This window comes from Trachypithecus francoisi, unplaced genomic scaffold (genome assembly GCF_009764315.1).
Source record: "Trachypithecus francoisi isolate TF-2019V2 unplaced genomic scaffold, Tfra_2.0 Lachesis_group4, whole genome shotgun sequence".
Classification (NCBI taxonomy): Eukaryota; Metazoa; Chordata; class Mammalia; order Primates; family Cercopithecidae; genus Trachypithecus; species Trachypithecus francoisi.
This window is the reverse complement of record NW_022681469.1, coordinates 31,209,502-31,235,974: the sequence shown is the minus strand read 5'-3', so window position 1 is coordinate 31,235,974 and position 26,473 is coordinate 31,209,502. Positions and strand designations below refer to the sequence as shown.

Sequence of the window (26,473 nt, the reverse complement as noted above, 5' to 3'; positions counted from 1 at the left end):
TTGGTGCTCTTAATGAGAGTTTGTAGGAGAAAATGTATTTCTTTGATTATCAACAGGAGGAGAGCTGAAAGGCAATGTAGAGAGAATAATCAGCTCAGTACTCTGATTATCTGAGGAAAAGGGCCTCAGAAAATTGATTCTTGGAAGTGGTTGATGGCACACTAAGCATACAGTAAAGGTGGCCCCTGAGTGTGAGCTGTCCATAAACTTTATTTGAAATCTCTGCTTTATATGTTAAAGAATTTAATTATCTGTTACTCATTGGAAAGAGTGCCCCCCTCAAAAAAGAAAAAAAAAAAGGTGTGGACAATCACAGAGCTGCACTTTAGTGATAGCATAGGGAAGGTAGAATATTCTGAATGTTTTTAATAAAAATGGATGAGCAGTCTCTTTTATGCAGTGCTGGGATCATAAGCAAGTTCCAGATTGTGCTGATATAGCTGCCTGTTTAATATCTTGATGTGTGCAGATCTGTGTTTGATGACAGAGGGTGGGAAGGGGCAGGGACACTGACATCGTGGTGGGGAAGGAATGACCAGTTCTCTTGTCATCGCCAGCTGTGTTAGATGACCAGAGTCTTGAGTTTTTATTCCTTTATGATAACCTCCCTAGGATTTTAATAATGAGGCAAATCCTAGGATGGTACCTGAATTCAGCAATAAATGACTTTAAAACGTTTATGGTAGACTTGTGATTTGTACTTGATTTTGACATCTAAAATTGACTATCAGTTTTCAAATAGGAAGAATTTCCTATTTGAGTTTGGAAAATAAATGGGGAAAAGTCATGCTTCTCATGAGTATCATAGAAGCTGACTTATTTCCTCAAGCTCAGTGGTCAGCTCTGTATATAAACCCGAGTAAGTATATTAGACATTCTTTAGAGATGATTCACTCTGAGTAATACTGAGTATTATGCTTAATATCACTATTTCTCTAGGTCAAGTTTAGGGAAAAGTGTGCATTACTTTACAGGAACAAACCTGAGGAAGAGTAAATGCAGTCATTTTCGTTTCTCTAAGATATTTCTGGTCGGCTTTCATTTAGTTGTATCTGGTATACAGGTCCCCTACCACGTTTTATCGTTTTATTATGATTTGATATTTTGTACAGTATATTTCACTCAGGCACACAGTGATGGCAGTGCTGTGAGGAGGAGAGATGAGATGACAGCAGCCTTGCCACTGTGGCTAGTAACGCAGTAGCTGCTCTCCTCTGTCCCTGGACCAGGAACAGTAGCTGCTGTGCTTCTCTCCTTTCTCTGGGCCTTGGAACTGTGGAGGAGGAAAGGGTCCCAGTTAAAGGAAGGGGTTGTTGGACTTAACGGATTTCTGGTGGTGCCCAAAGTAAATCTTTAGACCAGGGCCGAGTCCATCATTGTTTGATAAACAATATTACAGATCAGTCGTCAAAAAATATTCAGAAAACACAGTACTTGGAATTGTTAATCCCACTTGTGACAGGCACAAGAAGACATCTCTGTTCCAGACATAGGCACATACAGTGCTTAGAATAGGTCTTTATGTCAAAATCAGAGAGTGTAGAATTTGGTGTTTTGAGTGACTGCATTGTTTTCCATTATGTAAAATGCCGTTGATCAACTATACTTTGAAAGCACTGAAGAGTTAAGTTATATGACTGCTAGTCAACATGGCTGCAGACTCAGGGGAAGAAAAATGACTCAGTTAAATCCCATCATCTTTCAATAGAAACAAAAGAAAAAGGCAGAATTGAAGAGAGGCATGTGCAGAGATCTTCTGAAGGAGACTATAGAACAGTAATCACCTGAGAACTTGTTAGAAATGCAGACCCGCAGACCCTACCCCAAACCTAATGAATCAGAATCTGCATTTTTACAAGATCTCCGGGTGACTGATGTTTGCAGGGTAAAGTCTGAGAAGTGCTGTCCATTAATTCCCTGCCTCTATTCCCCACTCTAACTTCCTCATTCAGGAACATATGTTCTCCAGCAAATTCTGCCTTAACTTTGGCCTTCCTCAAAGAGGACTGCCTAAACCCTAGAGTAGATCAGATTGCCATGCTGTACGAACACCGTACTTCTCTCCCATAGAACTTGTGACAATATTACATAAGAGAATAATTGTTTAGTATCAGTCTTCCTCTCTATGCTGGGTGCTCTGTAAGGGCAAAGATCATATCTGTCTTATTCACCGTGGTAAATCCAGAGCCCAGAACAAGACCAGGAACAAATAAGTAGTTTTTGAATAAATAAATGGCGCTACTGTATGTCGAGTACAGTGCTAGACTCAAGAGATGACAAAAACAATTCTTGTCCTTACCACAGCTCATAGCTTAGTGGATTTTTGCTCAAGTGAATGAAAGCTGAACCGCTAAGATCATGTGCTGCACTCACAGCTGCTTTACCTATTTCTCTGCCAAATGACAAGAGGTGGCCCAAATGTCTCTGGGACCTTCCACTCCCACGGCATGATCTCTAGACAAGCATGCCCTCACCTCTTTCTCCCTTCATTTGGATTCTCCATTTTCATAGTGCAGTACCCTGTCCCACCTTCTCCCTCTGCCCTCTTTAATGCAACTCCAACTTGTCTCCGCATCACTGCATTCTCCCCTCAGTAGTTTGTTATCTTTGACAACATTTGCTCCAGTCTGCTTCCCTCAGCAGTGCCTCCCTCCTTTTTTTTTTTTTTTTTTTTTTTTGAGATGGAGTCTCGCTCTGTTGCCCAGGCTGGAGTGCAGTGGCACAGTCCTGGCTCGCTGCAATCTCTGCCTTCCGGGTTCAAGTGATTCTCCTGCCTTAGCCTCCCAAGTAGCTGGGACTACAGGCACCCACCACCACGACCAGCCCATTTTTGTATTTTTAGTAGAGATGGGGTTTCACCATGTTGGCCAGGCTTGTCTCGAACTCTTGAGCTCAGGTAATCCACCCACCTTGGCCTCCCAAAGTGCTGGGATTACAGGTGTGAGCCACCACGCTCGGCCAGTGGTTCCCTTTTGACAGTATGTCAAATTTCTCTTGTTACCCACTTCAGTAATGTTTTACCTAACTCATTTCTAACCACTCAATTGATTATTTCCTGTGAGCTGTCAAGCCTACTCTGTTCTCAACCAAAACCACTCAAATCTATACGATATCCCTGAGCACTTCGGAGAATCTCTTAATTAACTGTTAAGAGAATGGTGAAACTGTCTCTACTACAAATACAAAAATTTGCCAGATGTAGTGGCACATGCTTGTGATCCCAGCTACTCAGAAGGGTGAGACACAAGAATCACTTGAACCCAGGAGGCAGAGGGATACTTGGTGCTCCAAAGGGATACTTGGTGTCTGAGCAAATGCTATAATCTCTTCTATGATTATATTCTCCACAAGTCTCATATTTGTTCTTGCTTCCTAGGCAAGATTCTCTCAGTAGATTTACCCCAAAGCCTATATCCAATACCATGGTAACAAAAATACATCTAAATGCCTACACTGCTAGCAATGACAGTGTAATAGTATTTCCTTCCTGTCCCCTCCATGTATTGTGCTGGCTAAAAATATTACTCTATTACCTTTGCGTTTTGATCCAGACAGCCTATATTTTAGAGAAGATCAAAGGTGTAGGGACAGGAGGAGGAAGTCTTAGGATTTGATAAGGAAAAAGGGAAATAAAATTCAGCATCTTGAAGATTAACATAGAGAATTTCTCTTGGTATTCTCAAAGCATCTTTTCTCTTTGTTTCTAGTTTAGACTGGAGGACTTAGACATTGTTATTTATTTATTTAACTAATTCTAATTTTTTTTTTTTTTTTTTTTGAGACAGAGTCTGTCACCCAGGCTGGAGTACAATGGCGTGATCTTGGCTCACTGCAACCTCTGCCTCCTGGGTTCAAGTGATTCTTGTGTCTCACCCTTCTGAGTAGCTGGGATCACAGGCATGTGCCACTACATCTGGAAAATTTTTGTATTTGTAGTAGAGACAGTTTCACCATGTTGGCCAGGCTGGCCTTGAACTCCTGATCTCAGGTTATCTGCCTGCCTCAGCCTCCCAAAGTGCTGGGATTACAGGCATGAGCTACCATGCCTAGCCTAATTTTAATTTTTTTTTTAAGATGCCTGTGTTGCCCAGGCTGATCTTGAACTCATTGGCTCAAGCCACCCTCCCACCTCAGCCTCTAGAGTAGCTGGGATTACAAATGTGAGCCACTGCTCCTGGTTCTCACACATTGTTTTTGATATATGATTCTTTTTTGAAAATAAAGACAGCCAACTCTCAAGAGTAAAGGGTTTGCAGCCAGATTAGAAAACTTCACTTAAACCAAAAATAGATTTAATGGTCTTGCCTCTTATAGAAAGTTCTCAGTTACTTTAACTCTGAACTTCCATGACTTGTTTCTCAAATCTTTTGACACACTAAGGGGTTTCTAGCTTTTCTGAATATAACACCTAATTAGATCACATTTATTTATTTATTTTTATTTTTAATTTTGCTGTAGTAATGGGTCTCACTTTGTTGACTTAGCTGGTCTTGAAATCCTGGCTCCAAGAGATCTTCTTGCCTTGACCTCCTAAAGGGCTGGGATTATAGGCGTGAGCCATTGCACTCAACCATAGATCACGTTTATACGCAATTAAAAGGAAAAAAAAACCATGAGATAATTGGCATAGGAAGGAAAAGGGATATCTCTAAAACCCAAGATCTTTTTTGGGGCAGTAGTCTTTTTGAACAGCACACTCAGAAAACTTGAATTCTGTGATTTGAAAGCGTCTATCATTTTATTTCATTTGGAAAAGATAATGAAACAGTGCATGGGTCACACAGGAAGATGTGTGGTCCATGCAACATCATAATAGTTTGATATTGAAATTCTTAGAAGCTGTATGTGCATGGAGAGAGGGAGGACTGGCCTTAAACACCTTTCAAGTATCTTTTTTTTTTGAGACGGAGTCTCGCTCTGCTGCTCAGGCTGGAGTGCAGTGGCCGGATCTCAGCTCACTGCAAGCTCCGCCTCCCGGGTTTACGCCATTCTCCTGCCTCAGCCTTCCGAGTAGCTGGGACTACAGGCGCCCGCCACATCGCCCGGCTAGTTTTTGTATTTTTTAGTAGAGACGGGGTTTCACCGTGTTAGCCAGGATGGTCTCGATCTCCTGACCTCGTGATCCGCCCATCTCGGCCTCCCAAAGTGCTGGGATTACAGGCTTGAGCCACCGCGCCCGGCCCCTTTCAAGTATCTTGAAAGGTGTTTAAAAAAACTTCTTATTGTGAAATAATTTTAAACTTTGAGAAAAGTTAGAATAATAGAGATAACTCCTGTATCCCCTTTACCAAGAGTTCTAAACTGCCTTATCATCCTCTCTATGTTTATTACATCCAATCATTATTCATTCACAGTAGTTATATTCTATAAAGTTGCAAACACTGTGAATCTATGAGTATTAATGGTTAGGTCCCTTCAAGCTTCTGGTCACATTTTCATCAACTGATCAATACTTGCCCTTGTTCTATGTGCGCGCTCCTGGTTTGTTTGTGTTTGTTTGTTTGTTGGGAGGTGGAGTCTTTCTATGTTGCCCAGGCTGGAGTGCAGTGGCTCTTCACAGGCTGAATCATCATAGTACACTGTAGCCTTGAACTCCTGGCTTCAAGTGATTCTCCTGCCTCAGCCTCCCAAGTAGCTGAAACTACTTGCAGGTGCCACTGTGCTTGGCTATTTGTGTGCCCCTGTTTAAAGACACTTTGTTTAATATATTTTTTTGATACTTTAACTTGGAACTCAGAGCCAATAGCACTGTAACTCACGACTGAACGAAGTTTATCTGTCACTTATCTATTTTCTCTGTAAGGTATATCACAACAGCTTTCTTGTGCTAGGAATACTAGACAGCAAGTCAGAACTACCCTTCAGGGCTATTTTAAACAGTGAAGTCAACAATAGCACTAAAATGTAAAACATGTGGCACTAAATAGACCACATAAAGAACACTTGTTTACTGTGTGAAAGCTGAAACAAGAAGGCAGAGCATTTCCCTGCTGGGAACGAGGATATCAGGCAACTCAAGTTTTTGCCACTTTGTGCATGTACATGACCGTAAATGACAGTAACAGTGCCTAGAGTATTGATTTGGGGGTTACAAATATAGTGAGTAGGCAAATTTGAAAATTCAGAATCTGAACAGTGAGGATCTTCTGTATTATTTTTTTCTGAATTATTTGAAAGTAATCTGCAGATATGGTATCCCATATACCATATCCCTTTAATACTTCAGTACTTCTAAATATTGTCTTAAAACCGAGGATACTCATCTATATGAACACAATAAAACCATCAAGATCAGATATTAACATGGTTATGGCAGGGTGCAGTGGCTCATGCCTGTAATCCTAGCACTTTGGGAGGCTGAGGCAGGAGGCAGGCGGATTACTTGAGGTCAGGAGTTCGACCAACCTGTTCAACATGACAAAATCCTGTCTCTACTAAAAATACAAAAAAGTAGCTGAGCGTGCTGGCATGCATCTGTAGTCCAGCTACTCGGGGGCCTGAGACTGGAGAATCCCTTGAACCTAGGAGGCAGAGGTTGCAGTGAGCCGAGATCGCACCACTGCACTCCAGCCTGGGTGACAGAGCAAGACTCCATACCAAAAAAGAAAAAAAAGAAAAAGATTAACATGGATACAATACTGCCATCCAACCGGCAAACTCCCTTCAGATTTTGCCGGTTACCCCAGGGTCACCTATTAACTGTCATGTCTCTTGTTTCCTTCATTCAGGAATAATTCCTCAGTCTTTCCTTGATTTTCATGATCCTGACATTTTTTCCAAGAGTTACTTTATAGAATGTGCCCTGTCATGAGTTTGTCTGTTGCTTCCTTATGATTGAATTTAAGACTGTAATTTTGGCAGAAATACCATATAAATGATGCTAAGTTCTCCTCAGTGCACCATATCAGTGAGGCACACCATGTCATTGTCACATTACTAGTGTTGATAACTGTAATTACTTGATTGAGTTCCTCAGTGTAGTTTTAGGTATAAGTATTTTATGTAATAAGTAATCTATTTTATATAATAAGTAATACATATTTTAACCTATTCATTATTTAGTAATATATATTCTTTGGTAGGAGATAGCTAAAATATTTATGATGTATGATACATAGTATATGTCATATATAAACATATAGTATATTATAATATATATGTAATAGATATCATGTAATGTTTATTATATATGATATATTAACTATATTATATAGTGTATATAAATAATATGTAACTAGTACTTTGTGAGAAGCTATTTTGAGATTCTACACATATCTTTTCTTTTTCTTTTTTTTTTGAGACGGAGTCTCGCTCTGTTGCCCAGGCTGGCTTACAGTGGTGCGATCTCAGCTCTCTGCAGCCTTTGCCTCCTTGGTTTAAGCAATTCTCCTGCCTTAGTCTCCCGAGTAGCTGGGACTATAGACACACGCCCCCTGCCCGGCTAATTTTTGTATTTTTAGTAGAGACAGGGTTTTGCCGTGTTGGCCAGACTGATCTCCAACTTCTAACCTCAGGTGATCCGCCTGCCTCAGCCTCCCAAAGTGCTGGGATTACAGGTGTGAGCCACTGTGCCCGGCCTCCATTTATGATTCTTATTAGTGTGATTTGTTGGCACACGATTATTTTCTAATTCCATTATCAATTCTACATTTATTAGTTGTTGTTCAACTGTAATAGAGAACTTTCTCTTCCACATTTTTTATTCATGTATTTATTCAATGGATTATAATCTATTACTATTAATTATGTTGATTTTCAAGTTGTCCCAGTTTTGGCTAATGAGAGCTTTTGTAAACTGGTTCTTATGTCATTTTGTTATATCCCCATTATTCTTTGAACACTTTCTTTTCTTCTGACACAGCAAGGTATTCCAGGCTCATACTGTGCTTTCCCTGCCCCAACCCTGGAATCAGCTGTTTCTTCAAGAAGCCTTGGTTCTATTTAGCAGAGAAGAGTTTTCCTTCCTTCCCTTTTCTTCCCTTTCCTTCCCCTTCCTTCTCCTTCCTTCTCCTTCCTTCTCCTTTCCCTTCCTCCCTTCCTCCTCCGTCCTCCCTTCCTTCCTCCCTCCCTTCCTCCCTCCCTGCCTGCTTGCCTGCCTCCCTCTCTGTCTCTCTGTCTTCCTGTCTTCCTGTCTTCCTGTCTTGCTCTCTCCTTTCCTGCCTTCCTCTGTCCCTTCTTACCCTCCTCCCTCCTTCCATCCCCACCTGCATTCCTGCATTCCCTCCAAGAAACAGGAATGTTTAGCCAAGATCTGGGTACTAGCTGTGCCCATTGCTACTGGGGTATCATAGTTTTTGGGCCCTCTTCCTTAGTGGATGGAGCCAGGAAGTATTTGTGTATGTAAACAACACACATATATCTTTCTATTTTTATATTTATCTGTATATATTAAAAAGCAAGGATTTACTTCTAATCTAACAGGATTTTTTTTCCTGGCCTTTCTGTATTTGTAACTCCCCTCTGAGAAACTTAGCTCTCATTATCCTCTAGGTATGATTTGCTCAGTTCCCCTGTAGGTGACAAATCTGCTCACACTAGCTGAGTCTTCAGCTTTCTGTGACCTGCCAGCAAGTGCTGGTTTAATCTTCAGGTCCTAGTATCCTGCCAGCTTGCGCTGACCAAGGGGAGTCTTGATAGCTTTTTTGACCTGTTGGTAGCTTAAGGTGATTTAGCCGTAGGATTAGTCACCCTTAAAATAAAGACTACCTAGCATCATAGCAGAAAATTAGCATCTCTTTTGTTTTTGGAGAAAAAAAATGCTTTGCTTTTAGGCTTTTTTCTTTGAAATATTTCCAGCTTCCTTTTAAACTTCTTGGAAGGCTTGAGCTGGGTTTATTTTTTTCCTCCAAATTTAATGTGCTTTTGGTATTTGTCTGGAATTGAAATAAAGTACTTTTAAAAATGATCCCAGTTTTTCTGTGATATATTTAGTGTTTAAAACAAACACCTTATTTTGGCCGGGTGCAGTGGCTCATGCCTTAATCCCAGCACTTTGGGAGGCCAAGGCAGGCAGATCACCTGAGGTCAGGAGTTTGAGACCAGTCTGGCCAACATGGTGAAACCCCATTTCTGTTAAAAATACAAAAATTAGCTGCACTTGGTGGCACACACCTGTGGTCCCAGCTATTTGGGAGGGTGAGGCATGAGAATTACTTGAGCCTGAGAGGTGGAGGTTGCAGTGAGCCGAGATCGTGCCATTGCACTCCAGCCTGGGCAACACAGTGAGACTCCATCTCAAAAAAACAAAAAACCTTCATTTTTTTTTTCCTTATTAAAACATTTTTCTTCACTAGAGGTTTATACATTTACCCCAGTAGTATATGTTTGATTCCTTTTTCCCATCAGAATGTTATTTTTAGGAGTCGTGATAACTGTTAGACCTAAATTCTCAGTGGCTGTTCAGTATCAAACTTCTTGATTTTTAGTGTATATGTTTAGATGCACGCTCCAGAAATTCTGGTTTCTCAGACCTGTTAGAATCATTATTCAATAAAATAGTATGTAGTAGTTAATCTTATTGAGTGGTTTGGTGCTCTAGTCTGTCTTTATGCTTTGTTTTCTCAGATTATAACACTTAAGGAAATTCAGAAAAGCTCCTTTCTGAAGGGGAACATGGGAAGAGAATAACGAACACTGATCACTGCAGTAACTTTCCTTTACCTTTAATAGCCTGAGTACTTGACCCTCGCCATTTGATAGAGGAGAAAGTCCCCTCTATATAGTGATACTCTTTTTTTTATGTCCTGGAGTCAGTTAATTTTTGGTTCCTCCTCTGGCAAGTTAACACATAACTGTTACCTATCCTGAAATATTTTCTTTCGACAGCTGGGGTAGACTTCTCTTAAATGACACTTCACATTTGTCTGCTATGTGTGGTTAGTTCTTCCTGAGTTGTTCTGTCTTATTTCTGAGTAAATAAGTCTTGATCTCCCAGGTCCTTGGCAACAGCAGAGCTCAGCATGAGTTAGAGAAGACTTGGCTTTGCGGAGAACCATTGTCCTGGAAACAGTCCTGACACTGGTTTCCAGGAGGTTGAATGAGTTCCTTCATGGTGAAGGCTTCGATTGTGAAGGCTAAGCTACAGTCTTGGTTGTGTTCTTTTATGTAAGTCATCAATATTTTGGCTCATGGTTCTCATATCACAGATTTAGTATTTGGGGTTTATTAGCAAGTACACTGGGAAAACCTGTGTTCTAGCCCTGATGCCATCTTACTGTGCCATAGTTTTCTCATCTGTAAAATGAGGATAAGGGTCACTGTCCTACTTTCTCAGGGCATTGATGTGAGGATGAGAAGGGGAGGAGAGCAGGGAAGGAAGGGAAGAGAGATTAATGTTCCTTTAACATTTATTGACTTACCTTCTTGATTTCAGGGAGTCAGGGATCTTATGTAATAATCCAAATAACCCAGAGGAGATAGTGGTATTATCTTCATTTATAGATGAAGGAATATCACAGTGTACAGAATGATTTTCACTTGAGTTTGTGTTCAAACTCAAGGCTATATAATTTCAGAGCTCATGGTTGTTCCAATTAGCCACACCATCTGCGGCTATGATTGCCAATATAGTTTGTCAAGTATGACGTTCAGTACAAACTAAAGGGATGATACTTATTACTGTCATCCCAGAGGATAGAGATTTGGAAATAGGTACTTAAATCTACTTTCCAATGAGTGGGTATCTTAACTGATACATCAGGGGAATTAGATTACATGTTATAAGTCTAAATCTGACTGAATTCAGTGGTGAGAGCATTTCTGTGACTTTGATATTTTCTTTCTTTATTTTTGAGACGCAGTTTCGCTCTTGTTGCCCAGTCTGGAGTTCAATAGCCTGATCTCGGCTCACTGCAACCTCTGCCTCTTGGGTTCAAGCGATTCTCCTGCCTCAGCCTCCCGAGTGGCTGGGATTACAAACGCCTACCACCACATCTAGCTAATTTTTGTATTTTTAGTAGAGACGGGGTTTCACCATGTTGGCCAGGCTGGTCTCAAACTCCTGACCTCAGGTGATCCACCTGCCTTGGCCTCCCAAAGTGTTGGGATTACAGGCGTAAGCCACTGCGCCTGGTCGTGATATTTTCTTTTATATCCCTAGAGGAATGTCCATCTTTTTCTATTGTACATACTCTTCCAATCTTTATAGCAGACCACACTTTGAGCCATTTCTTATAACAACAATGTTGGCTATATTTATTGTGTCCCTGGGTTGGGCTCCGTGCTAAGTGCTTTTATTTTGTTTAGGTTTCATAACAACTCTTCATTTTATTTTTATTTCAGCAACAGATTGACAAACTGGATCATAACAACTTATATATATTCTTATGTATTTATTTTATAAATGATGAAACGGAAGCTAATGGAGCCAATTAAATAACTTTCAAAGGTCACTGCTGACATTGATTTGATTCTGAAACTAAATTCTTATTGCCATATACTGCAGCTCCTTCTCTGATTATAAAAACGAGCAGTTTGTGTAACTTGAATTGGTTCAGAATTTATTTTTGCCATGCACTTGGTATTCAGACGACCATAAAACTAGTTTTCATCTCACTCGCTTGTCATAATGCTTTATATCAGGGGTTGGCAAACTTACTCTGTAAAGGGCCAGGTAATAAATATTTTAGGCTTTGCCAGCCATATGGTCTCTGTCGCAACTACTCAACACTGCCATTCTAGTGCGAAAGCAGCCCTAGACAATACATAAATGAATGAGCTTGACGTGTTCCAATAAAACTTTATTTATGGACACTGAAATTTGACTTTCATACTCTTTGCATGTTACATAATCTTCTTTTGATGTTTTTCCAACCTTTTAAAAATGTAAAAACCATTTTTAGCTCATGGACTGTACAAAAACAGGCTGTAGGCTGGATTTGGCTAGTGGCTGTAGTTTGCCGATCCTGCATTTTATCGTTTTGAAGTTTTCTTCTTTGCGTCTCCTTTTTGGGTGTTCTTTTGTAATATTGGACTCTAAGTCAGCTTGCCTTGCAGATGGTACGGTTTAGTAAATGTTGGTATGATTTGGGACAGTCAACTCAATGGAAGCTTTACTTGCTTAGTGATTTGATGTCCAACACCTGTTCTACTGGCACATGTAAACAGAGATTTTAATTGGGAAAAAGATTTAATCAGTAGGTAACCTCAGATACCATTTTAACAGAAATCAGCTCCCAAATGCTTATTTGTGTGTGTGGCGTAGTGGAATATCGGAATTGGGAAACTTCAACCCCAATCCTTGCTCTACTGTCAATCCTGGTTATTTTAGGCAAAAGTTACTTTACCTGTCTTGCTCTCAGATTTCTCAGCTGTAAAATAAAAGGGCCCAGATTAGATGCTGTCTTTATCTGAAGTCTCTCTGTAGATGATTATTATGGTCCTCCTGAGATTTAAACTCCTATATGTAAGCTGAGGCCCGATTTTTGGCACAGTTGGCTCGGGAGCAGCAACTTGTGCTTGTATCTGCTGGGTCTGCAAGTGTATCCAGAGCCAGTGAGTCAGCGCTGCCATGAGCTCCTGGGCTTCTGGTTCATTAGGTTTGAATGTTAGGCCCTCTCATTTAGCTTTGCCTCTTGTTCTTGCCAGGAAAAAAAAACAAAAAACAAAACAAAAACACACACACACAAAACAAACAAAAAACTGGCTGTGTTGGTGAGTATTCTGGGAAAGGCCTCCCAGACCACACAGCTTATGTTGTTTTGGGATTGCTTGCTTTGTCTAAATGACTTTTTAATTTTCAAGAGATGATTCTTCCTGTGGAGGCAACAGCTCTGGCTGCCAGGAAGCTTTTTCCTGATATGCTTTTTGAAATATTCCCCAATTGAGTTTCCTTTTAGTTACTCTTGCTTTCATTCAGTTTCTTTAGATGTTTTCATTTCGTTAAAGCGGATCCAATAGGATCAAACTTTGCCTCCTCTTTTTACAGCAGCTCCTTCCCCATCCCCTGATGGTATTTTTAGGTGTAGAAAACACCTTGTCCAGAGGTAAGTCCCTGGCCTGCTTCTTTGCCACTCTGACGTAGAGTCCCTGCATGTGCAGCCTTTGGGTTGTGACAGTTGAAGAATGGCATCATGGACGCTTCAGCTCAATGCCTTTCCTGGTTCTCCCTTCTGTGTGACACACAGGATGCTCGCTATATTGTTTCTGAGAAGAAGCTTGTATTGCTTCTGGCCATTTTCATCCTTTTTAGAGCTTTGTAGATTTCAATGAAGATCTGTCTTTTTCCTGTGGCTTCCTACCTAGTTATTTCTAGAGGATTTGAAGGTTTATACTTAGAGCCTCTTCTGGGGTGAGTCACCATGCCTGACTTTTGCTTCTCAGTCTGCTGCCATTTAAAAAAAAATTTGTTAATGTTTTTCAGCTAGCATCTAATCTTCCTGCAAGAATATGGAAGTCTCTATAGTGAAATACACATTTTATGTCTCCATGTTTTTGTACTTCTGTATTGGACCCTAAGTTTTTTTTTTTTTTTAGATATAATTAACATACCTTAAAGTTGACACTTTAAAAATATATAATTCAGTGGCTTTATTACTACAGTCGTATAACAATCAGTACTAATTTGGAATATTTTAGTCACCTCCAAAGAAATCTGTATCCATTAGTATATTCCCTACTCTCCCCTCCTATCAGTCCCTGGGAACCACTAGTCTATGTTCTGTCTATGGATTTCCCTATTCTGGACATTTCATATAACGGGAACAATTCAGTATGTGGCCTTTTGTGTCTGGCTTAGTAAAAGACTTAGCATGACGTTTTCAAGGTTCACCCATGTTGTAACATCTATCAGTACTTAAGCTCTTTTTATTTCTGAATGATATTCCAGTTGTATGGATATATGACATTTTATCACAAGTTGACAGCTGTTGAGGAACATTCGTTGTTTTCTCTGTTTTTTTTGGCTATTATTAATGATGTTGCAATGAGCATTGGTGTACATGTTTCTGTGTGCGCATGTGTTTGTATTTCTCTTGGATATATAATCGCAGGGTCCTATGATAACTGTTTAACTTTTGAGTAACCTCCAGACTGTTTTCCAAAGCAGCTACACCAGCCATAAGATATGAGGGGTCCCTTATACATCCTTGTCAACACTTGTTATTTCCTGTCTTATTGATTTTAGCTCTCCTAGTAGTGGTGAAGTGATATGTCATTGTAGTTTTGATTTGCATTTCTCTGATGACTAATGATGAAGAGTATCTTTTCATGTGCTTTTTGGACATTTATATTTATTTTTTGGATAAATGTCTCCAACTTACTTTAATTGGGTTGTTGTTTTCTGATCAAATTATAATAGCTCTTTATTCTAGATGCTAGACCCTTGTCAGATATATGAGATAAGAGTCTAGTATTCAGAATTTGCAAATACTCCTATTTTTTTCTTTCTTGATAGTATCCATTGAAGCACACTGTTTTTAATTTTTATGAAGTCCAATTTATTTATTTTTAAGTTGCTTCTGTTTTTGGTGTCACCTAAGAAACCATCACCTAATGCAAGGTCATGTAAATTTACACGTTTGTTTTCTTCTAAGACTTTTATAGTTTAACTGTTAAATTTAGGTCTCTGGTTCTTTTTGAGTTATCTTTTGTATATGGTATGACGTAGAGGGCCAACTTCATTCTTTTGCACATGGGGATCTAGTTGTCTCAACACGTTTTTGTTGAAAGGACTACTCTTTCCCCATTGAATTATCCTGGCAACCTTGTGGAAAATCGGTGGGCCATAAATGTATGGATTTGTATTGGGCCTTCTTTTTGTAATATTTGTCATCAGATGTCTGCCCTCTTTCTTTATGTTGGTTCTTCATACAGGTAGATATTGCTGTAATAGTATACCTGTTATACTATCTTAACCAGCGGATATGCCCGTTAAGCCAGTCCTCTTTGCAGAGCTGATAAAATGCCATTCTCAGACCAAAGTGATTTTTGCTCTTGGGCTGGGAAAAAATATTGGCTTCATTGACATACAATTTCTGTACCCTCCCTTTCTTTGCCCTTAGTGTGGCTGGGTTTTTGTGTAAGAAGTTTTCTGTCTTCTTGTGTCGTTGGCCCGGGAGTTAAAGAGTTAAACAAACCAAGTCATTTATCAGAATCTAGTGAAGATGTAATGTGGTGTTCCTGTTGCTGGGCAACATTTTAGTGGCTGCCCATATAGTGTTTCACTGCAGGTAAATCTCCCAGTAAACCTGTAAGTGGGTTTGAGCAGTTTGAGTCCCCAATTTTCCTTCTCAGCTGCGTTGTTTCAGCCTTTCTAACCATGTGACTTGTGCCCTGAAGGCAGGTCCTTTGAATCACACCACGTCCCTCTGCAACCTTTATTGGCAGAACTGAGAAATGTCTAATCCATAACCTCAATCAAACTGATTCATTGTGACACCTGGTTTCACAAACCTCCTGCTGTATCAGGTAGTTCTAAGATCATTTTTCTAGAATGTCATTTTATTAATGTAATTGGATAAAGCAGTAACCATTTGACTTTCTATGCTATATAAATTAGCAATTAAGGATAATTACTGCATCCATGAAAGTTTGCAACATGAATCAGCACAGCTTTGGCAGACTAATTACCCATGACAGTTTCTTCTCAATCTTAACATTATTCTCCTGAAATTGAAATTCTGGTAAACAACATATTATACTTAGATGTGATGTTTATTGTTTGTCAGTCTCACCCTACTAGAATGTCAGCTCCCCAAGAGCAGAGATTTTTGTCTGCTTTGTTTCACTGAAACATGCCACTTGCCTAGAACAATGCCTGGCACATAGTAGGCGCTCAGTAAGTTTGTAGTGAATTAATAAGTGAATAAATCAAGGAATAAAATTATAACAATAATTACTTGGCGGGTCTTTCTGAGAAGAAAAATGGCTTGTTTTGGTGCCATATGAGATACAAATTGTCGAGCATATAGACCCTTGGCCTTTTTCATATTTTACCTGGACATTTAAAGTATTTTTCCCCCAGAAGGTATTTCTCCTTGGTTTTATTTGGTGGAGACTGTTAGCTACAAGAAGGCCATTATAATGTTTTCATTGAGGGAGAACTTGAATAAAGACTGTTGGCGAGTAAGACAGGTGAGAGAGTTGAACAGTGGTTGGCAGATGAAATGGAAATAGCAAAAACGAGGTATAGTGTGTTTTTGTTTATTTGTTTTTTGAGACAGTCTTGCTCTGTCACCCAGGCTGGAGTGCAGTGGCACAACCATGGCTCACTGCAACCTTGACCTCCCAGTCTCAAGCAATTCTCCTACCTCAGCCTCCCAAGTAGCTGGGACTACTACTGACGTGCACCACCGCACCCGGCTAATTTTCTTGATTTTCAGTAGAGATGAGGTCTTTCTGTGTTGGCCAGGCTGGTTTTGAACTTCTAAGTTCAAGCAGCCCTCTTGCCTCGGCCTCCCAAAGTGCTGAGATTACAGGCTTGAGCCATTGTACCCGGCCTGTAGTGTGTTTTGAATGATTTCAGTTTCTGTGAGTAGTAGGAGGGAAACTAGTTCTTCCCTAGTAGAAGTAGTTCTCTTACTTCCATAATGGTGTCCAGTCAGTCTCTTCTTACGTCTGCACCAAGGCAATAGCCAAATGAGGAGAAGAGAGTTTCAGAGGAAGGGTGCACACATACCATTCCTCTCCTCCTAGAGGAGTAGGAATAGCAGTACCTGCCACAGTGAATCTATTTCTTTTGCTTAGGAAGTTGAATTGGTGACTGCTGCTTGAATTCATATATTCAATGGTTTAAAAGGTGTAGAGAGCCTATAGAGTAAAAATTATCTCTGTAACGTTGATTCAAGCGTTAACTGTTGTCTGAATGGCATTTTTGGTGCAACAATGCAAGGAAGTTCTGACAGCAGCCTTTAGCATTCAGGGAGAGGAGAGGGCATACAAAGGAGTTTTGCACGATTACTGTGTACAAGTTGTTTGTCAAAGCCCTTAATAGGGCCAGGGTAATAGTTGTAGACCCATTGTCCCCTGGGATCCGGTTTACTAGGCAGAGGCATTAGAGAGGTAATACCTTTCTGATATTTAGAGATGAGGGGCTCTTCTCATCAGTCCCTCTGTTCTTGAGCTTCTCAGTTGCATTTGTCAGGCTTGAGAAACGAAGATGGTTTCCTAGGCTAGGTCAATGCTTGCTAATCAGAGTTGACCTACGTCCGAGAGGATGAGTTTTCTTGTAAATAGGCCTTAGCTTTTACAACTGGGCTTTACCAAGAGGTCTCCTGAGAATGCGTTACTACTTTGTGTGTGTGTGTGTGTGTGTGTGTGTGTGTGTGTGAAAACTTGGCCAAAATTGAGCAGCAAGCACTAGAGACAGATGTTCTGGTTTGTGTGCTGTAGGTAGCTTGGCTGTCCTCAGCCTTATTTGGAATTTGTGCCCGAATGATTTCAAGTGCAGGTATTCTACACTATGCTCTTCTTGCTGTGTGTTTTGTTTCTGCCGCTTGTGAGAAAGAGTTGAATATAAATGAGTCAGATCCAAGCTCTCCTTTTCTTCTTTGGCCCTTCTTATTCAGGAACTTCAAGCAGCCTCTACTGTAGTATATCTATTCCTTCCTGGCTTTGTTTGGTTTGAGAGCTTATCTTTTGGAATGTCAGTTCCCTGGGATGATGCCTGGGACATGAATTCTCAGGATAGGGTGTTAGCACGGTTATGTGGCTAGAAGTTTTAGGGTTTAATTGCTGATAACAGGATTAGGAAGTAGTCTTTTTGTATGTGTGTGCTATGGTATATAACCAGGGATTAAAGTGACTTAGGCCAAAGTCTATGTGCTTAAGGTGTTGGAGATACTGAGACATTATCAGAATACTAATTTAATGTACAATTAAATATTATATATTGGAATGTACAATATTGTTTGATAGAATTTCCATAAAAAGGTAGTATGGATAAATGAATTGTGATATATTCGTACAAAATCCTTGGTCAGGGTAATGGTGGGGTTCGGGAGAAGGGGCTGAAGGTAGAGAGGGGCACATGGAATCCAAGGTTCTGGCAATGTGCAATATTTCAGTTCTTAACTTGGGTGGTGGTTGCTCAGATGTTTACTTTTCTTATTCTTTAATTTGTACATGTGAGTTTAAATTCATTTGTGTATTTATATCAATATTTAACACTTGAAAGCATTAGTTAAGGTGGAGAGGTGGGGAGCAATGCACTCTAAGTGAAAGGAGCAGCTTCCTTTCATTCTCCTTTTTTTCTTCTTTTGATTCAACTTCCTCACAAGGATTATTCCTTTACTGAGGACTCCATGGTCTTATCTGAACAGTGTTCTGTGTTGACAGAACACTCCAACCTTCTCACTACTAACCTTTCAGAAGCTATTTTTTATGAAGCTTGGAATTGAGAGTCTTTCAGATCTAGTGAAGCCAGGGCATGAGCCACCTGTTTGTTGTATTATGAGTCTCTTCGCAAAGACAATTTGAATCACTTGGGTCATTTTTCCTTTATGCCTCTTCTTCCCTTCTTTCACTTGAAATCCTTTCTTCTTCTCCCCTGCAAATATTTTAAGGTTAATGCCAGTGAGTTTCAGAGCTCTTTTCACAGTTGCAAGTGGGTTCTATGCGTGGCATCTTTGATTAGAGCCATGAAAGGAGCCACTGACTGCACTTGGGAGCCTTAAGATGCTTATTAGATTCTTATGTTTTGATCATGTAGGGCATGGGTTTTCTAGATTACTTCTGTATTTCTCTCTTATACTGTCCACAAGGGAAACTCTAAGTATTACATCCACGTTAGCCTTGAGCATGCTCAGTTCCTCCCAAGGGTGTGTAGGGACTTCCTTCAGCTTCTCCTCTTTTTTCTTTTTTTATTTGAGACAGTTTTGCTTTTGTTGCCCAGACTGGAGTGCAATAGCGCGATCTTGGCTCACCGCAACCTCCGCCTCCTGGGTTCAAGTGATTCTCCTGCCTCAGCCTCCTAAGTAGCTGGAACTACAGGCATGCGCCACCACTCCCAGCTGATTTGGTAGTTTTAGTAGATATGGGGTTTATCCATGTTGGTCAGGCTGCTCTCGAACTCCCGACCTCGGGTGATCTGCCCGCCTCGGTCTCCCACAGTGCTGGGATTACAGGTGTAAGCCACTGTGCATGGCCCCAGCTTCCCCTTTTCTTAAGCCTTTCATTGTTCGCTTCAATCTGAGAATGGAAAGTGTTGATGGAGATATTAATTCCTTAATAATTGGGAAGAATGCAAGAGGTGGTACTTGCTAGGATGAAATTATAGAGGTCATTAATCTGCATGTCTCACATGCCTTTTTAACCTGGTCTGTTTATTCTATGACTTTTCTATTGTTGGATTTCTGGGTTGATCATTTCAGAATTTTGCCCAAGGCTTTATGTAGGTATTTCTCTTATAAAATTAAAAACAATTCTGTTCATTTAGTCATTCAGCAGATGACTTTGCATGCCTTTGAAGTGCAAGTGCTATTTGAAATGTTGGGGGATACGGTGGTACACAACCTGCATTATGGTGATATGGCCTCTGGACCATTCATTTTCTTTCTTCCCCTTCCTTAGGTCCTCTCAGGATGCGCCATCATTGTACGAGGTCAACCGCGTGGTGGGCCTCCTCCTGAGCGGCAGATCAACCTTAGCAACATCCGTGCTGGAAATCTTGCCCGCCGGGCGGCCGCCACACAACCTGATGCAAAGGATACCCCTGATGAGGTACGTGTTTCCTGAGGCCATCGTGAGCCCACTGTCTTCTGTGGCTGATGCCATTTTGATGTACTCTTTCTTTGTATTTTGAGTATTTTTATATCATAGAACTGCTAATTCTGGATGTGCCCACAAGCAACTTGTATCTATTGTTCGTATGTTTACTACCTTTAGTGACAGTCGAAGTCTTAGAGCTTTTTCTTGTACCTTTTGCCATAGACTTAGATTTCTTTGTCGTGTTTTCACTACTACTTTTCTTAGAATAGGTTAGGAACATTTCCTGGGTAGCCTCAGGCATTTGAAATCACCATTGGTTATGGCAGAGCACTTTTATTAATTTATTTTTGAATTCTTCATTCATTTACATTGTTCAAAATGCAGAAGGATATATAGTGAAAAATCAAGTACTTCCCCTGAGACAGCTGATGTTACTAGGGTCTTGTGTCTCCTTCCAGAGATAGTTAAAATCTATATGATCAGACGCTTTCATTTTCATAAATGGTAGCATGCTATAAATGCTAAGCCCATATTTTATTATTTTATTAAAGATTCTTTTTCTTTAAGGTTCAGAGGGTAACTTTGCATGTTTGTTACATGGGTATATTGTGTAATGTTTGGGATTGGGCTTCTAGTATATCCATCACCAAAATATTGAACATTGTACCCAATAGATACTCTTTTAATTCTCACCCCCCTCACTCCTTCTCTTTTGGAGTCCTCAGTGTCTATTATTTCTATCTTTATGTACATATGTACCCATTGTTTAGTTCCCACTTATAAAAGTGAGAACATGTGATGTTTGATTGTCTGCTTCTGAGTTGGTTCACTTAGGATACTGGCCTCTAGCTCCATCCATGTTGCTGCAAAGGGCATGATTTCAGTCTTTTTATGGCTGCCCATACTTTATTACTGATCTGTTTTGTTTTGTTTCACAACAAGGTCTCTGTTGCCTAGGCTGGAGTGCAGTGCTGTAATCATGGCTCACCGTAGTCTTAACCTTCCAGGCTCAAGTGATCCTCCCACCTCAGCCTCCTGGGAGTAGCTGGGACTCCAGGCGTGTGCTATCATACCTGGCTAATTTTTATTTTTATTTTTTTTTTAGTAGAAACGAGGTCTCACTAGTTTGCCCAGCCTTGAGTTCCTGAATTCAAGCAATCCTTCTGCCTTGCCCTAAAGTACTAGGATTACAGGCTCGAGCCACTGCGCCTGGCCTATTACAGATTCTTAATCTGGGATCCATGCACCTCTGAAGACATATACTAATCCCATGAAATTGCAAAATTTTGTGTAAACATGAATTGTTTTAGAGAGGGAGTTTTTAAAATCAGTTTCTTAAGGGAGCTTGTGGCTCAAAAGTAGTTAAGAGCCATTGTTTTATGGTGATTTGAGAACCTTGTGTGCCTGTGTCCCATCATCTCCTCCATCCTTCCCCCACACCCCTCAGCCTCTAATGCCCGGCCCCCTTGCCTTCTTTGTGGTCTGCCTTTGACCCCTTAAGTTTCTGCTCTTCAGCAGCTGGTATGCGTACCAATTTGGCATTGTTTAGTCTTTTTGGCTTCTATACTTTGAAACATTGGTGCTTTGCTATCCTTTAGCAATGCTTTGGCTATCAGAAATGAAATTTCTGGGCTGGCCGTGGTGGCTCATACCTGTAATCCAAGCACTTTGGGAGGCTGATTGGGGAGGATTGCTTGAGCCCAGGAGTTCAAGACCAGTCCTGACAACTGACAACATAGCAAGACCCCATCTCAAAAAAAAAAAAAAAAAATTAGCCGGGCATGGTGGTGCACATCTGTAGTCTCAGGTAATTGGGAGGTGGAGGTGAAAGGATCACTTGAACCTGGGAGTTCAAGTCTGCAATGCATCATGGTTGTGCCACTGCACTGCAGCCTGGGTGACAGTGTAAGACCCTGTCTCACAAAAAATTAAAAAAAAAAAAAAAAGGAGCAAAATTTCTGGATTCTAAGTATTTGTCCTTTGTCCCAACTTGATGATGTTGGGCAAGTTGGTACCCCAGCTTTTGTGTGCTATTCCCTGCCAGGGAGGTAAAGAAGAAAAAGCAAGAGTTCATGTGGATCTTTTGTTAACATTTAAGGAAAGCATTCAGTTTTTAAAATTATAATAAAGGGCATTTTGTTTTAGTTAAGAAGTTAGTGAAGCAATGATATAGATAATGGAGATAGAGAAAAACTCCCATAATTCTGCTACCAATAGCAATCAGACTAAATAGATTAAAATAAATTTAAGTAGATTAAAATCAGTTCTTTTTCATTGGTCCTCCATCAGGGACCACAAATATTGAGAATATTAGTGTATACCTCAGGGTTGTTTAATGAGGATTAAACAAGATAACATGAAGTGCTTAGTGCATGCTTATAAAATACTTAATAAGTGTTAGTGTGGTAATCACTACTGCTGCTTGCTAATTTCTCTTACTGTAGATACTCCTAGTACTATTAGAACAACCACTGAAGATTAAATGTGTTTCAGCAGTTTTCACATTTTGGGCATTAACAAATGAGTGAACCAACATTTCGAATAGTTTATTTTCCTATTGTGTAACAGCTTGATTGCTTCCAAGTGAAGAGTGTTGAACCCTTCTTGGAGCTGACCAAGTTCATTTGCCCAGAATGAAGAAGTAGTGTAGCCTCTAAGAAAGAAGGGTTGGATTTTAATTTCCTGTTTTGTGGATGAGAATCTTGGGCAGAGAAACACAAGGCCAGTTGGAACTTGTTCTAAAATATCATGACTGTGCCCGACGTTAACAGGACAGTGGAATCTTATCGGAACTATCCTAGGTGAAAGGGTACTGTGTAATCTGATCCTAGCATTCTGTTATAGTTCCATATATTTATACAGTCTAGTGCTTTTTACCTCTCCCAGAGTAACTCAGTCTCACTGTTTCTCCTGGTAACTCTTCAAAGATCCCTGTGAGATGAAGTATTTGATAGCTGCAGATTTCATCTTTTCCTAGCCCATAGTCATCATTTCTCCTTCCTAATAATTCAGTGTCTCCTCACCCTGCTGTGATTTGGTTTTCCTCCTACTGTGCCCTCAAAGCTGCATCAACACAAGTTACCAGTAATGCCAACTGATTGAAAAACCTGATTTCCCTGCTCTCATTTTGACTCCCCCACCCCCGACCCCAATGCTGATATCTAGGCCTTTAACAAGGCCTAGAGATTGTGCCTCCTTAAAACCTCTCTTATCCATCCTTGACATTTGATTAATACTACTATTCTTTGTTCATCTCTGATAGAGTGCTTGGATGTTGAAATAATAGTCTCTTTGCCCTCATTCTCCTTCCCTCTAATCCTTTCTCCATATGCTGTCAGATTTTTTTGAAACATGATTTTATTTTTTCCCAGACTCTTCAGTGGTTCCTCATATTCCAAGACACTTTAGTGATTCCTCATTACCTTTGTGACAAATCTAAATGCCTTAGCCTGGGTTACAAGCCCATTTGTGATTTGACTTTTAAACTACTCTTACTGAAACCCCTCTGGGATGCCGGGCCCCCACCATGCTGAAGAACTTAGGTCTTCTTTCAGGCTGGAGTCCTGCCTTCTGCCCTCAGCTCATGCTGCTCCTCCATCAGTAGTTCCTTCGCCACCTCTGTGGCTGATGAGCACCTGCTGGCTTTTAAGATTCAGCCACTTAAGAAATCACGCCTGACATTTCCTTTCATCATCCCATCTTTGTGCTGTCATAGCATTCACAACATTTCATTGCATGTTTACAAGTTTATGTATCTTTCTCTACTGGATTACAAGCTTTCCAAAGAAGAGAACCTTTCTGTCATCTCTGTCTTTGTGCCTAGTCGGTACCTGACACAATACAGGTAAGCAGTGAATAAACATTTAAGTGAATAATGAGGAAAAGAACCTGAGCATCTCCTTTTTGGGGGTTGGAAGATTGTGCAGTGTGGCACTACGCTTTCTCTCTGGCTTTCTATTTCTTTGGAGCATGTTTAGCTTTTTCACATTCGGGAATAATCAAGGATCTTATTGCTCATTTGCATCCCTTTGTATCACTGTCCCAAATATCTTCACGTGATTATTCTTTGCCTTCTGTCATGAAATCGTCATTCAAAGAAACTCAGCTGTCTCCTAAGTCCTGTGGCAATGAAAGCAGCTCCACTGTATGCCCCCAGCCATCCCTTCCCTGTTCCAAGCTAATCCCCAGTGTTGCCTAGCTACTCCAGGCAGCCTAGATACTGCATTGATGGGCACCATGGGAATTATATATTTATTTCCCACAGATTTATTGAGCTCCTGTTGTGGGTAAAGTTGTTTATGGTTTCATGAGAAATATAGAAATGAATGTCACAACCTCTGAAGAACTTACTCATTTAACTAAACACCACCTATTCCACAAAACCTATTGAAATAAAAAAAAAATAAGAAATACTATCTTTAAAAAATAATAAAAGTGTCTGGGCGCAGTGGCTCATGCCTGTAATGCCAGCACTTTGGGAGGCTGAGGTGGGCGGATCACGAGGTCAGGAGTTTGAGACCAGCCTGGCCAACATGGTGAAACATTGTCCCTACTAAAAATACAAAAAAAATTAGCTGCACGTGGTGGCCTGTGCGTGTAATCCCAGCTACTTGGGAGGCTGAGGCAGGAGAATCGCTTGAACCCAGGAGGCAGAGGTTGCAGTGAGCCGATATTACACCATTGCACTCCAGCCTGGCAACAGAGTGAGACTCGTCTCAAAAATGAATAAATAAATAAATAAATAAATAAAACAAAATAAAAAAAGGTAAAAAATAAAAAAGTAAATATTTTGCTATTTTTGTTTGTTTGTTTTTGAGATGGAGTCTCACTTTGTCTCCCAGGCTGGAGTGCAGTGGTGCAATCTTGGCTCACTGCAACCTCCACCTCCCAGGTTCAAGCGATTCTCCTGTCTCAGCTTTCCAAGTAGATGGGATTACAGGTGTGTGCCAACATGCCTGGCTAATTTTTTTTTTTTTTTTTTTTTTTTTGTATTTTTAGTAGAGATGGGGTTTCACCATGTTGGCCAGGCTGGTCTCGAACACCTGACATCAGGTGACCTGCCTGTCTTGGCTTCCCAGAATGTTGGGATTACAGGCGTGAGCCTCCCAAGGTGCTGGGATTATAGGCCTGGGCATATTTTGCTATTATTAAAAAAAAAAAAAAAAGAACTGTCACAATCCTGCATTCATTGGAGCTGTTGAGGACTGGGTTAGCTGGGGAAAGACGGCAGAGCAGGATTGTAAGTTACATATCCAGATGATACAGTGGGATGGTTGGAAGAGAAAGAGGGACAAAAAGTATTGAGTGTTGGGCCATGTACATAGTAAGTAGTTAAGGTTTTACATCGTGGGGTTTCATCTTGTCCTGGTAGTTTTAAGAGTCTGTCTGGTCAAAGAGAAGATTAGAATTAAAAGCTCAGTTTCATTGTGGTAGACATGACAGCCTTGCTTGGGTCTGGAAGTGCTGAACAGGCTGCCAGATTGCCTGCAGTTGGGCATTCTAAAGGAAAGAGTAATTTTGAGTCTCAACTACTTAAAAGCCACTTGCTTCTTAGATAGGACTCTGGGGCATTATTTGAATAGACCACAGTTATTCTTCCTGTTAGACCATTCTGGCCCTTATTTGAATAAATGCTTTGAGCAAATTTCCTTATACCTGACTTTTAGAGTTGTTCTGCAAGCTTCTGTTAGGATAGACTTCTCCATCAGATAGCCCTCTGCCTGACTGTCCTTTGTGTGGACACATGGATAACACTGGCCTCACTTCCACAAGGGTTCTGTCCCAGAGCACTGTCTTGCCCTCGGGAGGAGTAATGTGATCAGTTGCTCTCCTGCATAGCTCTTGGAGTCTCTTGATTGCCTCTCTTCTTATCTAATATCTTGTCCAGTTATTGAATTTGCCCAACTCTGGACAGAACACAACTTGAGAAGGCTTATTTAGGAAAGGAAGATTGCAGAAACTAGGTTATTTTTTCTTACACGGTTAGGCATATGTCCTTTGCAAGACCTCCAGTTTGGTTTTCTCTTATTGACCAGTAACTAGCCAGCTGGAAAACATGAGGTCCTAAGGGGAAGATGTATCTTCAGCGAGCCTTAAAAGTTTTTTAGAAAAGTTCTACCCGGTTGGTAGAAGTTGGAGGTTTCCCTGCAGAGGCTAGATATTTTCTTGTGAACTGACCCTTTGTAAGTGAGTTTTCACCAAAGTCTTGGTCTGCTTTAGGAGCACTGGTCTTGTCAGAGCTTTTGCAAGTATTTAGGAAAGCTGTATGTTACTGAATTTTAAATATTAATAACAGTACTCAGGACTACATCTTAAACTTATCTATAGCTTGGTGTGTTTTTAGAGTAAGTTGATCCCTAAGGTAATGAAAATGTGGGAGGCTTTGTTCATTGGTTCAATGCTGTTTCTGTGATGTGGTTGATAATTGGGATCATTTGTCAGTCAGACTCTTTGGTGACTGGTATCTGATTTTATTTTTGGAGATTGGGGCGGGGGTTAGAAATGAGACATAAAATCAAGGTGAACTCGATATCGTCATTGAGTGAATTGCTCCTTTGTTGGCTGGTGCTTTGAAGAGAGGGCATCATGTGAGCGAGTATCCGTTCATTTTTGTGTCTTTAAGAACCCTTACTCAGGATCAGTTCTCTAGAATCTCATGATTTATGTTATGTAACAGTACTGTTTTTATAAATACCAGCCCAACAGGTTGGTGGACCTGCCACCTTTTGATTGGTTTCTGGTTTCTTAGAAGTCATATGGAAATTTTTCTTCTAGAAAAGCTTGTTGGGTGACTTCATGGAATAATTAGCATGGACCAAAGAGGTTAGCA

The 26,473-nt window shown here is 40.5% G+C and overlaps 1 protein-coding gene across 1 annotated transcript in view; it reads left to right on the top strand.

Moving 5' to 3' along the window:
* SND1 (staphylococcal nuclease and tudor domain containing 1) overlaps nucleotides 1-26,473 on the top strand; it is a 452,156-nt gene that overhangs the window by 14,410 nt on the left and 411,273 nt on the right. Inside the window, exon 2 of the mRNA XM_033195134.1 lies at nucleotides 19,507-19,656. Within this exon, the coding sequence (XP_033051025.1) occupies nucleotides 19,507-19,656 (150 nt within the window). The remainder of the gene's footprint in view (nucleotides 1-19,506; nucleotides 19,657-26,473) is intronic.